The sequence below is a fragment of the Macrobrachium nipponense genome, chromosome 12 (genome assembly GCF_015104395.2).
Source record: "Macrobrachium nipponense isolate FS-2020 chromosome 12, ASM1510439v2, whole genome shotgun sequence".
Lineage (NCBI taxonomy): Eukaryota > Metazoa > Arthropoda > Malacostraca > Decapoda > Palaemonidae > Macrobrachium > Macrobrachium nipponense.
In genome coordinates, this window is record NC_087205.1 from 87,004,329 (window position 1) to 87,022,646 (window position 18,318).

An 18,318-nucleotide genomic window follows, 5' to 3' on the forward strand; every position below is an offset into this window, starting at 1 on the left:
AAAACAAAAAGTGATAGTACATATTATTTTCATCTGCTGAATTTATATCTCTCACTCAGTCGTGTACCTGGTTATATTCTGTTCCACACAGGTGACATTGAAAGTTAGGAAATTGTAACAATTAATAGAAGTTATAACGACCTTTTTTATTTTTATTTTTATTTATATATTTATTTTTTTAATGGAAGCCTAAGCATCAGAAATAAGTACTTAGTACCAATTTCCACAGAAATGGTCAATATGCATGATATTTTGATAGTTCAACTAATTCGAATAACTCTCTCTCTCTCTCTCGTTTGCTCACTTTTCTTCCCGTTTCTTGCTCTCCTCTCCCGGCCGACCCCCCCTACCCCCGAGTCTTCCCCTGGCCGGTAATATCTCTCACATGAAGGTAATTTTCTGTCAGCTTTGATAGGCTGGTAAGGGGATTCCCCTCTGTGTGAAATACAATGTCATGGGGCCAACAAAATTGTCTCTCATCAAAGAGAGAGAGAGAGAGAGAGAGAGAGAGAGAGAGGCGTCGAAGTTATTTTGTTTTCCATCATTTATTGCATTGCCATCGACTTGTGTTTCATTTACACTGTTAAATTGTTTTATTTACGTGTCTTGATTCAGTTAATGCCTTAGCTCATTATATATATATATATATATATATATATAGATATATATATAATATATATATATATATGTATGTAGGTATGTATGTATGTGTATATATGTATATATATACATATATGTGTGTGTGTGTGCATTTGTCGAATGGGTTGTTTGGTCGTTAGATGTCTGTCTGCTAACGGATCTCGTAGCGTATAGTCGTGGCACCCGTTACTCAATTGAGGAACCCCAATTCGATCTCCGGGCGAGAAAGGAATAGCGTTGGAGCAATTCCTTGAAGCTTAAGTGTGCTTTGCTGCCCCAAATAGTGAGTAAGCAATTTGGTTGTTAGTAGGGTGTTGTGGGTCGTGATTGAGAGCAAAAACGAAGTAGGTATTCGTGCTTGATCAACAGTTCTCTGTCAAAATGTGCACCGGCTCAGAATTGAAAACGGGAAGACGTGGACGAGGTAATAGTCACCCCACTGTGGTGAAGCCATTCTTCGGATGTTCCTCAGTGACTCCGTGGGTGCCCTAATGATATGCATGCATGAATATGTCTGCGTCTGTCTCCGCCGACGCCCCGCTGAGATGGGAGTTTCGGCCTCCAACCGCACACGTCCAAACACGGTAATATAACCGACAATGGAACTTACCCGTTGAGAGGAGGACTGAGTTCCGGGACAATGCCACTTGGTCGCCTGTGACGGGTTGTTACAAAGTTGTTACTGTTACCCCTTTTCCTCCGGCCTGTCACAATGCCGGTAACCCTCCCGCCGGCTTTGTGGGATCGAGTCACAGAACGCATTATTCCCCTGCTATATAGGCTTCCGCGCGCGCTGTGTGAGACGCTGAGTTTGGTCAGTTAGTCAGCCATATTCTCTAGACGACGTTGTTAATAAAATAAAATACTTCTGCTATCAGTAGATTTTAAGTACTTTTTTTTTTATTATTAATTTTTAATTTTTTTTTTTTACTTCAGAGCTGAGATCATATTTAAAGGCTCCAACGATTTTCTGATAAGTTCTCATATCGTTGCAAAAGCCTTTATACTTAGAAGGGCAGAAATTTATCTCTCTCTCTCTCTCTCTCTCTCTCTCTCTCTCTCTCTCTCTCAGGCCAACTCCCCTCGGTGAAAAGGGTAATAGTTTCTGAATCTCTTTGGGTGGAAAATTGGCTTTGTGCTGCCATTCTATCATGTTTCAAATTTTAAGGGCAATTTAATACCCTTCACTATATCTCCCGTCAAGCGGTATTAATGATCATATAAGCTGTCGCGTCGGCGAGGAATATTTTTTTCTTTTCATTTTTCTCCATTCTGTATTGTTTGTGGGTTAGTAGTGCTCTCTCTCTCTCTCTCTCTCTCTCTCTCTCTATATATATATATATATATATATATATATATATATATATAGTAAAAATATATATATATATATGTGTGTGTGTGTGTATATATATATATATAGATATATATATAATATATATATATATATATATATATATATATATGCGGGTGCACATGCATTCTTTACAAGACCAGATGTTGCAAACTTGCTCTAAATTCACTGCATATGAATGTGCATTAAATTAAATATAGCCTGGCGGTAATTTTTTTCAACAATTCATGTATCAGCTTATAATTTTGTTCATTCTTAAACTAATCCTCTCTCAAGTGTTCTTTAGTCCTTTTAACGATTACTGACAGTAGCAGCTTCGACCTCCCCTCCCCCATTCCCTCCTCCCCCCTCTCCCCCCTCTCCTCCCTATCCTCTCTTTTCCTCTTTATTCTCATATAATATTTCTCCTTCCATGCTTTCGTTCGCTCACTTAAGTACAAATGCGAGGAATTTTCAGCTTGTCAAAACAATGCCAGTAAGTACGTGGTCGCTGCATTGTGAGGTCGAGGGGATGGAAGTGGTAATCCTCTACTCACCTGAGTAATCCAGGAGGGTAATCCAGGCCGCCACAACCTCCTAAATCCGCTGATCAACGATGGGTTGCTGTCTGTCGGCGTCCTGTTATAGGATTAGTCTTTCGGGGGTGGGTGGGTGGTGAGAGGGAACTAGCGAGCGGGTTTTGCGTTTTAGGCTTCGTGCAATGATTCGTTGTCCTTTGCTTTTAGTTGGTTTTGTTGTTCGTCCGTCTTATGGTAAATTTCATGCCACTTTTCTATTTGGGCTTGTTCCATATGAATATGGTTCATCTTCTGAATAATGTAATATAATAATAATATTTTGGTTTGTTCCATATGAATAGGGTTCATCTTCTGAATAATGTAATATAATAATAATATTTTGGTTTGTTCCATATGAATAGGGTTCATCTTCAAAATAATGTCATATAATAATAATATTTTGACTTGTTCCACATGAATAGGGTTCATCTTCTAAATAATATAATAATAATGTTAATGATAATACTTTGGCTTGTTCCATATGAATAGGGTTCATCTTCTAAATAATGTAATAATAATGTTAATAATAATACTTTGGCTTGTTCCATATGAATAGTTTTCATTTTCTAAATAATATAATAATAATGTTAATAATAAACTTTGGCTCCAATATGAATAATCATTTTCTAAATAATATAATAATAATGTTAATAATAATTTTTTGGCTTGTTCAATATGAATAGGGTTCACCTTCTAGATAATATAATAATAATAATCTTTTGGCTTGTTCCGTATGAATAGGGTTCATCTTCTAAATAATATAATAATAATGATGATAATAATACTTTGTCAATTTTGCCAATGCTTTGAAAAAATTTGTCAGCATATTTCTGTCGGACACGAAATCCACCCAGTAAAGCAAGTCAGAGAAAAAGCCTCCAGGTCTTGGTCACCACAAGCTGGCCGTTGCCGCCCAGTTTCCCTTTGCGTTTGGGAAACTGGTCGCCAAAATTATATATCAGCAAAGCCAAAATGGCGTACGCATATTTTACCGTGGTCGGATCCATCCAGCTGGCATGGCTTCCGATTTTCAGGATTTTATAACTGTTATTCGGCGTTCACAATGTCAGTCATTTGCCTCGGGTTTTTGGGTTCATTTTACAACCCGAGTGAGATTTTTGTCGCCAGCTTCGTGTCGGATGACACCTTCATTTCATGTCTCTAATTCTGTATCATCTATCGCGCTCGCTGTTGGCGGGATTTAATGTGACACTGATGTGTACTTGTGTTGCCGGCTCGTTTGCGTCGGTTCAGCCACCTGAACCTGCCTTTTCCTGTTATTTTTTGTAACGGATATATCAGTTTTTGTAATCCGTTGTATTATTTAGTGCAGTTCCAGTTTTTGTCAAATTTTGGAATGCAATGAATCACTGTTCAAGATGGCAAAATAAGTGACTGATAGAAACCCAACTTCAAGTTTTCGGACGTCATTAAAACGTTGAGAAATAATAAACTAATCTCGCTTTTTTCGTATAACCAGAAGAAGTTAATAAAAACGTAATCAGGATGGAGAGTGCCGCCAAGACTAGTTGTAGCCGCTCCTCACCCCACCCCACCCCCTCCCCTTTGTTTTTCCAGAAAACCTCAGCCCAGAGCAGTTTTCGCATCATTACTGAAGCGAGACGATCCGCTGTGTTGCCATCAACCAATCAGGATGTGCCATCGCGTTTGGGTGTTATCGTCAGATGCTTTTTGCTCTCGGAAGTGGTTTCCAACGATGCTCACTTTCCATACCGCGACACGTATGAGACGTGTTTTCTCTCTGGCAGGAAGTTCGAGTGCGGCTCAAAAACCCCAAATTGAAGCACTGCTTGAATGCGGCGCGGCTTCTCTCTTCTCTCTCTCTCTCTCTCTCTCTCTCTCTCTCTCTCTCTCGGTGAACAATTAAACGCGAAGAACTTCATCAGAGTTTATGATTCTCCGAAGTTACCATCGATCACCTTGAGGTGTCTGCAAGGTGGAAAAAGCTCTTGAATGAACTTCAGCTCACCGATGCGTTGCATGATTTATAGTTTTACGAGTCTCGAATGACTCAATGATTTTACCCGAGAGAGAGAGAGAGAGAGAGAGAGAGAGAGAGAGAGAGAGAGAGAGAGAGAGAGACCTACTTGGAGGATGGATGGTAATAAGCTAAAAACAAAAAATCTCGAGTTTTATGCAGCTGGTCACAACGGCGTCTTTGAATAGACATAAGACATAATAAAAATGTTTTGAAGACATAAATGAAGACCGTTGCGGTAGTGGTGCCATAAAATCCAGGTGAAATCTTGTCAGGTGGATGTATAGAATCCTTAGTTCCATAAATTATTGGAAGTCTTGTAAAGTTAGTGGGTACTTGATTGATCGCAAGATAAGTTGGAAGCATGAACTACTGCCATATTTATTTTTAGGTCGGTGTATGAATTAATATCGAGAATTGAAGCCGTTTTTATCTCTATTGAGTTAACACGGAGTTTAATGTAGTATTTTTTACGTGAATTTAATATGCTTATTTTTCATTTATGGTGAATCGATCGTGATTTAATTTTTTTTTCTTCGTAGAGATCTTTCTAACCCGATCTATTTTAGTCTGCGAGTGTTGGTTCATTATTCAAAAACAGTATTATTATTATTATTATTATTATTATTATTATTATTATTATTATTTATAATAAGCGGTACATTTCCTCATGCGAAGGACTTTTTCTTTCTTTTTAATACCCTCTTGCCTCGGTCCCCGCTTCCCCGCTCATTTCGCTGTCTCTATTTATCCACATACGTTGTTGCCGTGGTTGTTCTCTCTCTCTCTCTCTCTCTCTCTCTCTCTCTCTCTCTCTCTCTCCTTTTCGCGTGGATAAATGCTTCCTTTGTCGGCCTTCTGACGAGCGACGCGCAAAAATCTGTTTGTTTTTAGACCGGGCCAAAACGCCTCGGCTGTGATGAAGTTACCGACATTCGAACTGAGGTTCGGATTTTATGATTTCTCTCTCTCTCTCTCTCTCTCTCTCTCTCTCTCTCTCTCTCTCTCTCTTGTTGTCTGTGTTCTGCATCGGCGTCTTTTAATCGGCACCGAGAAAGGGAAGAAGGTGGTTTGACATTCTTGGGCGCCAGGCTTTTGGAATTTCGTTTGTGTTTTAGCATAATTACCCGGCTTACGGGTCAAAGGTATCGGGTATTTGCACCCATATGTGGATATCTTGTGTACGTCTCATCCCCCCCCCCCTCTTCGTCCTCCTTCTCTCATTATCGTCTCATCTGCTCATCGTCTCTCCTCTCTCTCTCAAGATATGCGACATGTGGAATAAACTGCCACCAGAAGTTGTAAACAGCAACAGTGTGGAAGAGTTTAAAAGAAAGCTAGACAAAATCATTAGGACACTGAATGCACAGTAAAACCTGCTCCTACAGCTAGGTGAGCGCACGATGTCTCCTCGGATGGACTAACAAGTCTTTGAGACATCCTAATCCTTGTAACTCTCTCTCTTCTCTCTCTCTCTCCTCTCTCTCTCTCTCTCTCTCTCTCTCTTATCGCACTGCAACAAGAAATAATTGATTGCTTTGTATGCTTCTGCCAGGCTTTGTGTGTTGGAAATTGCTCTCCCTGAATATTTTTTTATTATTTTTCTGGAATGATCTTACCTTCTATACTAGCTTTACTTTGTAATTGTATTTGAAAGCCAAGAGATGATTTTCATCTTTATTTTACAAGCGCTGTAAAGTTTCAGTATTTGCGTTCGTTTCAGTAGATTGAGATCAGTTTTACTGTTTCATACCTACTTAAAAAAAATTGTTTTAGTACCATTAAACAATTATTTCAATAAATCAGTACTATGGATGTACTCATCATGATATGGCAATCAGTTGGGCAAAAACTCTAGAACCGATTTCGTAATCTTAGAATCTTTCAACATGAATATAAGAAATGAGACGCCTTCATTATTTCACTCAGAGAAGAGCAAGCTTTGCAACAGGGGGCCCGAGGAGGCAGAAGAAGAAGAAGAAAAACAAGAAGAAGAGCTGTCGACTTTGGCAGGGGTTGGAAAGAATCGGAAGGGGTTGTGAGAGAGAGAGAGAGAGAGAGAGAGAGAGAGAGAGAGAGAGAGGGAAGGCGTTGCAAGAACGAGGGGTTGCGTTATGCAAATACCTTTTGTGCGAGCTGTAAAAAGTAGCAGTTGGGCCCTAGGCTACTGTAAATGCACCGATTCTGAAACACCATAACAATGAGCGTCATTTTTCTCTCTCTGAATGCACCCGGATTGCGCATGCAGTTGTTGAGCCCCATGCAGTTCAGATCGTTCTCTCCTTCATTTGATCTTTTTTATAGTTTCCGAATCCTTGTGCTATGCTTGACTTATATACAGTAAACAATGTCTGACGACTTGTATTTGTATTTGGAAAAATGAACTTTTAGTGTTCTGTCACGTCTTGAAAACAACTGAGGCTAAAAGGCTGCAAAGTAGTATGTTGATCATCCACCCTCCAATCATCTAACATACCAAATTGAAGCCCTCTATCCTCAGGAGTTTTTAAGATTTGAGAGCGGACGGACAGACAAAAAGGTTGAAGTTAACTCGGATCGTGCGTCAGACAGGCCACCACTGGATTGTGGCCAAAAGTTGCATGGACCGCGGCTGAGGATTTCGTACAGCATTAAATTCTATACAGAAAACTCGATTGCACCGAAGAAACTTCGGCGCATTTTTTACTAGTTCCTCTGTTGACCTTAGTAGTGGATTAAGTACCTGGTGATTAGTCGGTTCTGGTTGGTCGCACCGCGGGTGAAAAATCATAGAAGACTTGAAGAAAGCCTAAAGATTAACATCCTTTAAAGGTACCACTTCTTAGGGAAAAGGGTGTTCAGTAAAAAAATTTATGTATGTATTAATCTCTATTGTCTCAGTTGACGTCTGCTTATTGTCATAGTTGCTTACTTCGTTAATTTGTTCAGATTAATTATAGGTGTCCTCCGGATTTATGGTTCTGTTGACAAAGTACAACGAGGCGAGCTTTATTGTTGCGTCGACAGGAACCGTTCAAGAAAGCCCCACCTTTCAGGGTTTGTTGTGAGGATTTTAATTCTAAATCCGTCTTACTGTTATTATGAAATGATTCTACTTTTCGTCGCGTTCCAAGAATTATTCCCTCATAGCATAATATACATTTATTCCCTTATAGCATAATATACATTTATTCCCTTATAGCATAATATTTCTATGCATATGTCATTTTCTATAAAACCGTATGCACGTGGGTTAAAATGTACATTTCGGTGTCTTTCATAGTAATGAATTGTTGACAAGGTGGCTAGGCGGCATAGTTTTCCCGCACCTCGTATGTAAGACGCATTGTTGTCAGACCACGGATATGCCCTCAGAGATTTGAACCAGGGCGAGGGCGGAGGACTCCTTTGAAGGAGAAACTACGAGAGAGCAGGAAGCTCCTGCTGTGGGAACTTTCCTTCCTGCTTGTCCTTAGGGCGCTCGTCTTGCCCTAGCCAGTTCCTTTCTTCGGCGTTAGCCTTACCTGCTGCTTTTGCTGCCTCTTCTTTACCGGCCTCTTTTATACCTGGGGATCAAAGGCGGCGCCGCGGCACTCACACCTGGATAAAGATAATGACCCGGGGTGGAGATGAGCTTCAAGCCGGAAGCGGCGATGCTGCGCGATTGTCGAGTGGGAGATGGTGTGAAATGAAGGATGCTGATGAGGAACCGAGTGGGAGGGGATGGGGAAGGGAGGGGTTTGGGTTAGTAGTTAGCAGGGGAAGGGACATGGGGCACTTTGGTCCTGCAGTGAACGTTCTAAACGAAAAATTCTTTTTTAATTTGTGGCTACACTCAAGTTTCGACTCTGAGGTGCATTGGCTCTATTGTCTCTTGAGGGTGAAGTAGAACATCTGCTGTTTTTGGATTTTTAAAAAATTTCTTTATCTCAGTCTCTCGTCTAATTTTTTTCCCTTTACTTTATTTAACTCGGTCTCCTCAAATCTGTCTGTCTTATAGTGTGTATGATTTTAATTACCCAGAATTCACATTTGAAAATAATGTTTATGTTTCGTCCAAATGGAAATTTACAGTTATATATCTGTTGTATTGTATCGTAGATTGTATTAAACTACATTTTGTTTTGATTTGGGATGCGTTCTATACGACCTTTATGGTATAAAGGCATAGAATTGAATTCTCGTAAACCACAAATTAAAAAGGTTACTGGAAATTTCTGATAATTTCTTTGATAAATATAGAACATAAAGAATCTTATATATATATTTCTGTAATTACAAATAATGTTAAATTTCACTGCATTTCAGAGTTCAATTAATTGATTGATTTTCTATGACTGAATCTACTCTGTTTCGCTTTACATCTCATCCATATTAGTTAAGGCACATCATCTAGCCATCCATACAGGCCTGCTCACATTCTCATCCGTTTCCACATCATCAGTAGGCTGCTGCTCAGCCGCTGCTTCGATATCATCCATTTCGGAAAGTCCCCTCTTCAGATTTTTGACTAAATTCTGCAGTTCTACCTTTTGCAGGAACGTGGTCATGACGCGGGGCACGGAGGAGCAGAAGATCGACCACCAGATCGCCCTGCCCAACATCCGAAACTTCCCGGACAACGCCCCGATGGACTCCGAGAACCACAAGGACGACGAAGACGACGACGACGATGAACGCCTTGACGTCGTCGGGACCACCGACTCTCACAGCGATGCAGCCCATGGTAAATAATTAATGGAAGGATTCTGTTCTCTCTCTCTCTCTCTCTCTCTCTCTCTCTCTCTCTCTCTCTCTCCATACAAACATACAAACGCACACATACGTATGCAAACATACTTAATAACAAAATAGCCAAACAACTCCACTGTGTAATATTACTCGTATTAGGCTTCGATATGTCCAGGTTCTTTAAAATGAAAGAATCAGGAATCTATAAACCGTAATATGTTTACAAACGTAATATTGAACAGTGAAGCTGTTTGGCTATTTTGTGATATATATATATATATATATATACTATATATATATATATATATATATATATATGTGTGTGTGTGTGTGTGTGTGTGTGTGTGTGTGTGTCGCGCGCGTGCGTGTGTGTGCGCGCGCGTGTGTGTGCGTGTGCGTATAGCTTTATGTCATGCGTTTTCTTTACATCTCATTCTTTCCTGTCCATTGCTGGCAGACTGAAGTGTCTGATTGATCATCACCTGACTATCTTTAGGAAACTAAAAGTACTTTACCTCAACAAATGCATCAGCATTTGGATCGTTGCACCGCAGCGTAACCTGTTTGTGTGCGTCCTGATTTTTTTTTTTAGAAATATATATCGATGGAATGGCGTTGGATTTCCTCCACATGAGTTATTTTAATTGAATTTTCTCGTTGGTATGGATTTCGCCACACGACCGAAAACGCACAGGACATTTCCAATGAATTAAAAGATTACGAATCCTCGTTGAGCTGCTGGTGGAGGAGTCGATCCAAGGTTAGGATTCTCCAGTGATTGTAAGCGCATAGAAAGGAGAAAAGAGGAAAGGCCCTGTAATATGATCCTGTTGAGCTGCAGGCTTTTCAACCATTTAATGTCCTCCTACGCCTCCTCCTCCTCCTCCTCCTCCTCCTTCGCCTTTCTTCCTCCTACCCCCTTCCCCCTTTTCCTACCTCTACTCCTCCATTTCCTCCAACCCCTCCCCCTCCTTTCTAACAAACACACGTATCCCCCCTCCTTCCTTTGGACTCTCCCTCCCTGACCCCTCCCTATGAATGCCCCTTCGCCCCCCAGGTACCCCCGCTGTGTTTCCCATCCGCCTACACTTCCCACTCCCCCACCTCCGCCTCTTCCTCCTGCTACTACTCATCCAACCTTTTTACAACCCCATTCGTAACTCCTTGCCTCTCTCTCTCTCTCTCTCTCTCTCATCTCCCCGTTCCTGAAGGGGCCTGGTTGGTTGTCGGTCACCAGCATTCGGTTCGACGAGGTCGCGCAGAACTGTGGTTTAAAATGCATTCCAATGGGATGAATTAGTTGCTGTTAGGACATCGAGCGTTGTCTTTTCTGTAAGATTAGAGGATAGCTTTCCGTTTCTCATCAGCTCAGGTGAATAGAAAAATTGCTTGAGAGAAGCAATTCGGTATGTATTGGGTGCGTCGTGTTCCCCCTGAGCTGTGAGAGCCGTTTGTTTATGGGTATATCATTGTTTGGACAGCAATCAGTGCGGCTATTGAATGAGATGTTATCTCGTGTAACTCTGAAAAAACACGTCGTTATCGTCATATCAGTTCCGGCCTGGCTATCTGTATAGAAATTAATTCTTTTTGATGAGAAAACTTTGATCAAAACAACGACTTTGTTTTTCCTGTCGTAAGTAATGGTTAGCTCATGTTAGTTAGCGTGAAAATGAATTAATTGGCTTTTCAACGTGCCCTACATGTTACAGAGTGTTACGGTAAACCCAGCTCAGCGACGTTACAATATCTATAAAAATGGCATCGACTGTGCGCCCTTTTTCAAAGTGAAATTTCACTTTCGTATGTGCGTCGCTGTCTAAAAGTGATCGTCTTTATATTTCATCACTTGTGTCACAGAATGGGGAGTTCTTTTTATTCTGGCTGAAAAAGTGGACAGAAAAAATATCTGAAATTTAATTTCCAATTGAGGGAGATGAAAAAGAAAAGGAAAAATTAGAGAATTTAATTTCCAATCTTTTGGAGGACGCTTTTACCAAGAGAGCTTATGCTGGGTGCGCTCGTTTCATTTAACTCTCTCTCTCTCTCTCTCTCTCTCTCTCGTCTCTCTCTCTCTCTCTCTCTCTCTCTCTCTCTCTCTCTCTCTCTAGCTATTCGTTTGTGGACTATAAGTTAAGAGTGAAGTGCTGCTGTATTTTTTTTTAATCCTCATTTTTTTTATTGATCTGCATTCCGTTTGCTTTTGTGACGCTTCCTTCTCAATTTGGTGTCTCTTTAGGGCTTTCGTTTGCAAGTTCGTCTCTCTCTCTCTCTCTCTCTCTCTCTCTCTCTCTCTCTCTCTCCGCCGGTCTTAGTTTACTGTTTCCACTCCATCATGAAAATGTAAAGTTCGACATAAAATGGTTATTCTAGGAAATGTCGTACCTGTTTATTCCGTGTATATTTTAGAAGTGAATTCTTCTTCAAGGGAGAATAAATATGATTTTCTTTTTTAGGATTTTTTAATATTTCGCCACTGGATTCAGATAATATTTTTATCATAATTTGCTTTGTTAATTGCTATATATATATATATATATATATATATTATATATATATATATATTATATATATATACGTATATATCTGTTTTGTCAAGAGGACTAACTAATACTGATACTTTTGTTATTTTCCAACAGAGTTGATGGACAGTGACGTGTCTGGAGAGGAGACGAATAACAACGCAGCAGATGATTCAGGACGCGATTCCGTGAAACGCAAGAGCGACCTCGACTCCGACATGGACGACGCAGGGACACTGGCAGCCCTGAAGAAGGTGGCTTCCGAGAAGGACGAGCCTTCGAGTTCCGGAGGAGCAGACCCTTCGCCCAACATCAGCGTCGGACCTCCATTCCAGCCGCCTCACCTCCTCCCGTACTTGTATCCTCACGGCCTGTATCCAGGTGCAGCCCAGAGCTTAGCGGGTCTTCATGGGTTGATGCTACCCGGTTCTACCCCTGCCGGGCTCAACCCACACAACCTGCAGCTACCCTTACTAGGAGCAGGCTCTGGTGCCCCACATCATGGGTCGTCGCCCCTCTCCCCTCCTACGTCCTTGCCCGTAGCCCACAACCTACTGTTAGCCCATAACCTGCTAGCTGGTGCAGGCCATCATCTTCTGGGGTCTCACAACTACCAGGGACTGGCAGGTCTTGCAGTGTCGTCAGGGGGAGGGACGAGCACGGGCAGCAGTTCCCTGAGCGCCGGCCCGCCCACCAGTTCATCGCCAGCTGCCCCTTCGCCGTTATTACCAGATCGTCTAAAGCCGCCTCGATTCACCCCTTACCTCCCGTCATCAACAGCCGCCTCTCTCTCCTCCATGTTATCCTCCTCTCTCTCATCGTCACTGTCGTCATCCTGTCTCACGCCCACACTGTCGTCCTCCTTACTAGGGGAAGCTCCCTTGGGAGGTTCTTCAGCATTCCAGGCAGTGAGCCCAAAGGCGGGATCACGGCTGGAAGAAGGCGTCCGTCGGTCCGCTCACGCCGCCTCTGTCGCGTCCGAACTCAAGTCGATCGAAAAGATGGTGAACGGACTCGATCGACGTCCGGATTTACCTGATCCCCTTAAATTAGCTGACAAGTGAGGGCGGGCCCCGCCCAGGGTCACTTCTGCTCACCTCCACACCCACCTGGTGGCCGTCCACGCCCTCAGTGGTGGCTCCGTTTGTTCCTCCAGTCCCCTCTAACCCCCGAGAGTCCTTTCTTCCTCTTCTTCCTTCTCTTTCATTTCCCCTTCTATCCAGTCTCTGCCCCGATGATACAAACCTCAGTCCCAGGTAAGGGGATGCATCCACCAGGATATCCCGGGTCGTCACAACCCCTGAGAACTTTTTAAAAAGCAAGAAAACCTAAAAAAAAAAAAAAAAAAAATAAAATAGAGAATTGAAATCCTACGTGCGTGTGTGCGTGAGCGTAAGGACCATTTTCAAAGGCCTCAGCAGAAGAAAAAAAAAATGTTGGCTGGCCTGGCTGATGTTGATCCTCTAGGGGCGGCTGTTATTTTATTTCCTTCTCATAGTGTTTCGCCCAATCCTAATTTACCAGTGTAAATGAGAGTGTAAGAGCAAGACTTACGGAACGTCACGAAGAGCACAAAAGATCCCGTGAAACCCCTCCCGCTGCGTTGAGGTCGGCAGCAGTGTGTTGTAAATTGCACATGTATATAGTCCCATACAACTACTTGTTAGTAGAGCGTATACCAAAGAAGCAGACCGACGACAGCAGCAGCGGCAGTTTCGGGTGTGATGGATGATGGAGAGACGTTTGGTGAATCTTGCAGATGAGGATGCGTGCATGCATGTGTCTGTCAGATGTTGGGAGGAAAGGAAAAGAAAAAAATGGAAAAGAGGGCGTGCCTCTACATGCTAATAAACATTGTGTCAAGAGTATGTGAAGTGTCTTATTGGATAGACACCAGAAAGAAGTGAGGTGTAAAGCCACGGCAGCGTTCGACATTTTTTCTAAGCAAGTTGTCTTATAAAACACATTTTCATAGATTTTTATTATAAGAAAGTGTTCAGGTCAGTTTTGCGAATGTGGAAAATTTTCGTGGTGGACAGTGACAACTACACAGTTTAAGCCTGGTTGGTTTGATTAACTGTGAACAACCGACGAGGTAAAATGACGAACCACGGTTTGGACGCCATTGTATATTATATTCACTTGCGAAGCTGAAAAATAAATATGGTGTGTACGATCGATAGACTTAGGAAACAGGTAAACTTAACTAATGTAAACTCTTGCTGGCCTCAATACCTCATTGCCCATCGCCGCTCGCCCTCCCCCCACTCCCTTAGGTGTTTTAACGTGGTTGGAGGTTGCGGCAACACGGAGGAACTTCTATTATAATAAACTAATAAAAATGGAGATCCAGTGAACTCTACTTACTACTACTTATATGGTAGTTTCCCAGCTAGCCGCTAGGTGGCTACTGGCGCCCCCCTTCGTGGACGGCGTAATGGAAATATTATGGTGCTTTGTTTTCTCTGGGTGTCTTCTTCTTTTCATTTTAAATGCCTACGACTGAAACTTTTTTGAAAGGAGAGGATGAAAATCATCTAAACAAGCAAGAAAGATGTATACATGAATCCTACTTGTGATGATTACACAAAATATGCCTACAATTATTAACTGTTGGAAGAAACGCAGTGGAATTAGACTGAGAAAGATCATTTGTTTTCTAACTATGTGTGTTATAAAGTTCCAAATAATCCTAAATAAGTTATGGATGTGTAAAATAAAAAAAAAAGTGCTTAGCCTTGGAAGTAAGAAATTCAAAGAGGAAGTTTTCTTTAAACAAATCACAACATTCATTGAACCCCCTAACTCTGACCCTTCAATAGTTGATGATGATATTCAAACGTGGAATGATAGAAAGCAACTGAGAAGCCCAAACCTTCTGAGGAATGAAGTCTCTACTTGCGATGTTCAACGAAGAACTAGAGAAGGTGGAATCTTATAGTTTAATTGCTCTTCTATGGGTAGATAGGACATCGTGTATCTATCATCATTTTTTGTTTTTGAAATGTTCACTTTTTGTCGGAATGGAGCCGGAAAAAAATGATTGATTGTCGTAAGAAAGCCATTTTTTATATCATTATAAAGAGTATTAATTAAATGTCGTTTTAAAATCTAGCCCAGTGTATCTGTAGGCTGAGTTTCGAACAACAGAACCAAACAGCGTAACTTAAGATTTTCATATATATTTTTCTTTTTCCCAGAATGAAGTGTATCATTTAAATAGTCATTTTTATGTAAACTGCAGCCCATTGGTCTCAGTAATATTGTTTATATGATAAGCTGGTAATATTTTCATTTCAATCTCGTTTCATTTTTTGTACATTTTTTTTTTTCATTTATTTCATTCTTCATTTCTCTCGATTCCATGGCGCTGCTCATACCAAGACCCTCGCATTACTATATAGTAATAATAATGATGATAATAATAATAATAATCACTTGATCGTGGAGACCTCTCTCTCTCTCTCTCTCTCTCTCTCTCTCTCTCTCTCTCTCTCTCTCTCTCTCTCTCTCTCTCTCTCTTAACGTTAATTAAATCAAATTGAATCTAGAGACATCCGTCGGAGCTTCGGTAGTCAAATAAGTCCCTCATTTTAAAGTCTCTTTCGTTGAACATTTTTTTTTTATGTTTATGCACTATGCAAAGAGATGCGTATAGGTTTCTATATAACTAGGCTTCCTATATCGTTTGGCTCCACATAGTCTAGCACAGACTTTCTCCCAGTTGTCAATCTTCTTCCGTTTACATAATGACTGCATGATCGATAATTTATTTTTCACCCACAATAATTTCGAGACTCGCCAACTTTTGTTTCCCTTGCACACATATTATGATCCGCCTTCCTATGTCCAGCATACATAGGGTTTGTGACTCATGGATATATGTTTAAGTAATGTATTTTTATTTTTTTTCATCAGGAGAAAGACATAACCATTTTGCACAGGGCATCTGTCATGTCTCCATGCTACCTTATTACTTCATTTGTTTTGTATTTTCATAATATTTTACTATTCACTACAAGGGGCTGAAAAGGCCACTTTGATGCTACCGAGGTAAATTTACTTTCTTAGAGCTCACATGACCGGCAATAGCTAGAATGTCTAAGGTTTTTTCACTCCCCTTTTGGAACTATTTTTGTCCAGTTCCTATATCCAAAAACATTATTCCTTTCTTATTTTCGTATTATTGGAATTAGCTGTATTCCTTCCTTATTTTCGTGTTATTGGAATTAGCTTGTCACGTGTGATTTCATAAAATTATGATTAGTACGAAGTTGGCTTCAATTCAGTGTTCATGATTTTTGTTTTGGTATAAAAGTGTATTACTTTTGGATGACCAGGTGTTTTTAGGTTCTGAAAGAGAATTTTGAGTTTGAACAACTGGTAATCAAGATTTCATTTAAAAACCTTTACATTCTCTTTTCTGTGCTGTATGTGGACATGATCAAGGTTTCGGTTGGTCTAGTGTGGCTGAGGGCCACGTGCTTTGTTAAGATTATTATTATTATGATGATATTATTATTACAATTATTAATACTTCCGTGTATATCATAATTTGTTTGTTTACATCTACCGCAAATGCTTCCTCCCAGGTAAACACGCAAACTTGCACCCACACACCGACACAAACAAGCAAAACGCACATGAAAGCAAATTTTTGATAATTGTTTAGTGGTAGGAGTACCAACCCCCCCATATGAATCACTTTTACTGTAGCAACAGACATTGTAAGCATTTCTTCCACCCCCTACCCCTTACCCCTACACCATTCCCCATTCCCTCCCCCTCCCCCTCTCCTTACCCTAGGTCATCAACCAACAAACCCGTTCTCCTTTCTTGCTCATCGATTCATCTCATGACATGTAAATTCACATTTATCACTTCATTTAAAAAGAGAGAAAAAAAAAAGAAAATAACAAATCATCACCTGGCCATGATGTCCCGTGTTTCTCAGTGGATGATTATGCACAGTATATTTTGTGTGTTATGGGGGGCGCATCTCCCCCTTCGGATCTGGCTGGCGAAAATAAAGAATATATATTTACTAAAATGCTCATAAAACGATGTGCAGCGGTCGTTTTTTTTTTTTTCTTTTTTCTTATTTTCAATTTTAACTAAGAAGTCTGTCGTAGCTTTTAGTTGAATAATCGGTTAGAAAATTTCCTTTGATTTTCTCCCAGCGAGACCTAACAGGAGGAGTTTTATACACTTTGTTTTAATGAGTTATATTATCATTTTATTTTTTGTTGTTGTCTGTAACATTATTATATTACTGTTGTTTTTATTGTTACTGCTTGAATGACTATTGGTATTTCTCGGCTTCTTGATATTACAATTATTAACACTTGTAAAAAAAAAAGTGGGGGAGGGCTCTCTCTCTCTCTCTCTCTCTCTTCTCTCTCTCTCTCTCTCTCTCTCTCTATCTGTCCGTCTCTTCAAGCCAATTCTGATTTGATTTTACCAAATTTGATTTTCTTTCTTCTGGGAATGGTCCTTCTATAGTTTATTGTTTTTCCTTCCTTCCTTCCTTGTTTCCCTCCCATTCCTCCTTCCCTTTTTCGTGCCGGAGACGGGGGTGAGATGTGTCATTCGTTCCGTTGAAACGTCGGTGGATAAAGAATCTCCGAGAGAATAGAATATTGATAATATTAATTGATAGTTACGTGTATTTATTTGGTTATTTCTGATGTACATAATAATTATGTTCTGGTCATGTCTGTATTGTATGAAAATATACTCTTTTTGAAGAAATCTCGGTTTTTATTGTCCTTGAAAATATACTTTACAATTGTGTAGGCTATATGAACACACACGTGTCAATGAGTACACTGTATATTAAACTTATTTAAAGAATCAAAATAAACCAGGATCGAACAGATCCATGATATTTCAATGAATGAAAGTCAATTGAAATTAAGTGAAAAACATAGAAATTTAGCTGGGAGGCGGTGCTGCTGAAAAGCAAGAGCCCGTGCCGGCACAAGGCTGGCTTAATCTATATCCAACCGACGGTGATGAACTAAAGAAGGTTGTTGCTGCTTTAAAAGTAAGGTGCTTCTTCTGTAGTAAAGTGCTTCTCAAAATGTTCGAGAGATTGACCAGGTGACTGTTACATAAGGTAACTTGAAGGAATGCCACCATTCACTCGCAGTCTCTCAAGGAAGCTTCCTATAGTCATAGGTGTGGTCAGTTTGAGACTGCACTTTTAAAAACTCAGAATAGTTAAGTCTTTTTTTTATACAAAAATATACTCGATAGCAGGTGGGTTTGATGTCATGGGGAATGAATAAGGAACGTGAAATATATGCAATTAAAATAAGTTGGTGAAACTTCAATGCAAAGGTAAGTGTTGTACAATCGGTGGTTGTCATGGCATTTTTGTAAGAAATCAAACAACGTGGCTATACCCATTATCAATACGTTTATCTGCATTTCCTTGACAAGTGAACGAAAACGTTTGAATGTTGAACCTTATGCTTCTCCATTTATCGAAAAGTACAAGAGAATATTAAGGTTTTAGTCATGCCAGTATACTACATC

At 40.4% G+C, this 18,318-nt stretch overlaps 1 protein-coding gene across 5 annotated transcripts in view; it reads left to right on the forward strand.

The window, feature by feature from the left end:
• LOC135224638 (optomotor-blind protein-like) overlaps positions 1–17,529 on the forward strand; it is a 227,938-nt gene extending 210,409 nt beyond the window's left edge. For 4 of the 5 annotated variants that reach the window (XM_064263848.1, XM_064263847.1, XM_064263851.1 and 1 more), the window contains 2 exons: positions 9,049–9,251; positions 11,896–17,529. In XM_064263848.1, the coding sequence (XP_064119918.1) occupies positions 9,049–9,251; positions 11,896–12,842 (1,150 nt within the window). In that variant the 3' untranslated portion in view covers positions 12,843–17,529. The remainder of the gene's footprint in view (positions 1–9,048; positions 9,252–11,895) is intronic. The other variant, XM_064263850.1, reaches the window with a different exon arrangement.
• The last annotated feature ends 789 nt before the right edge of the window (positions 17,530–18,318 follow it).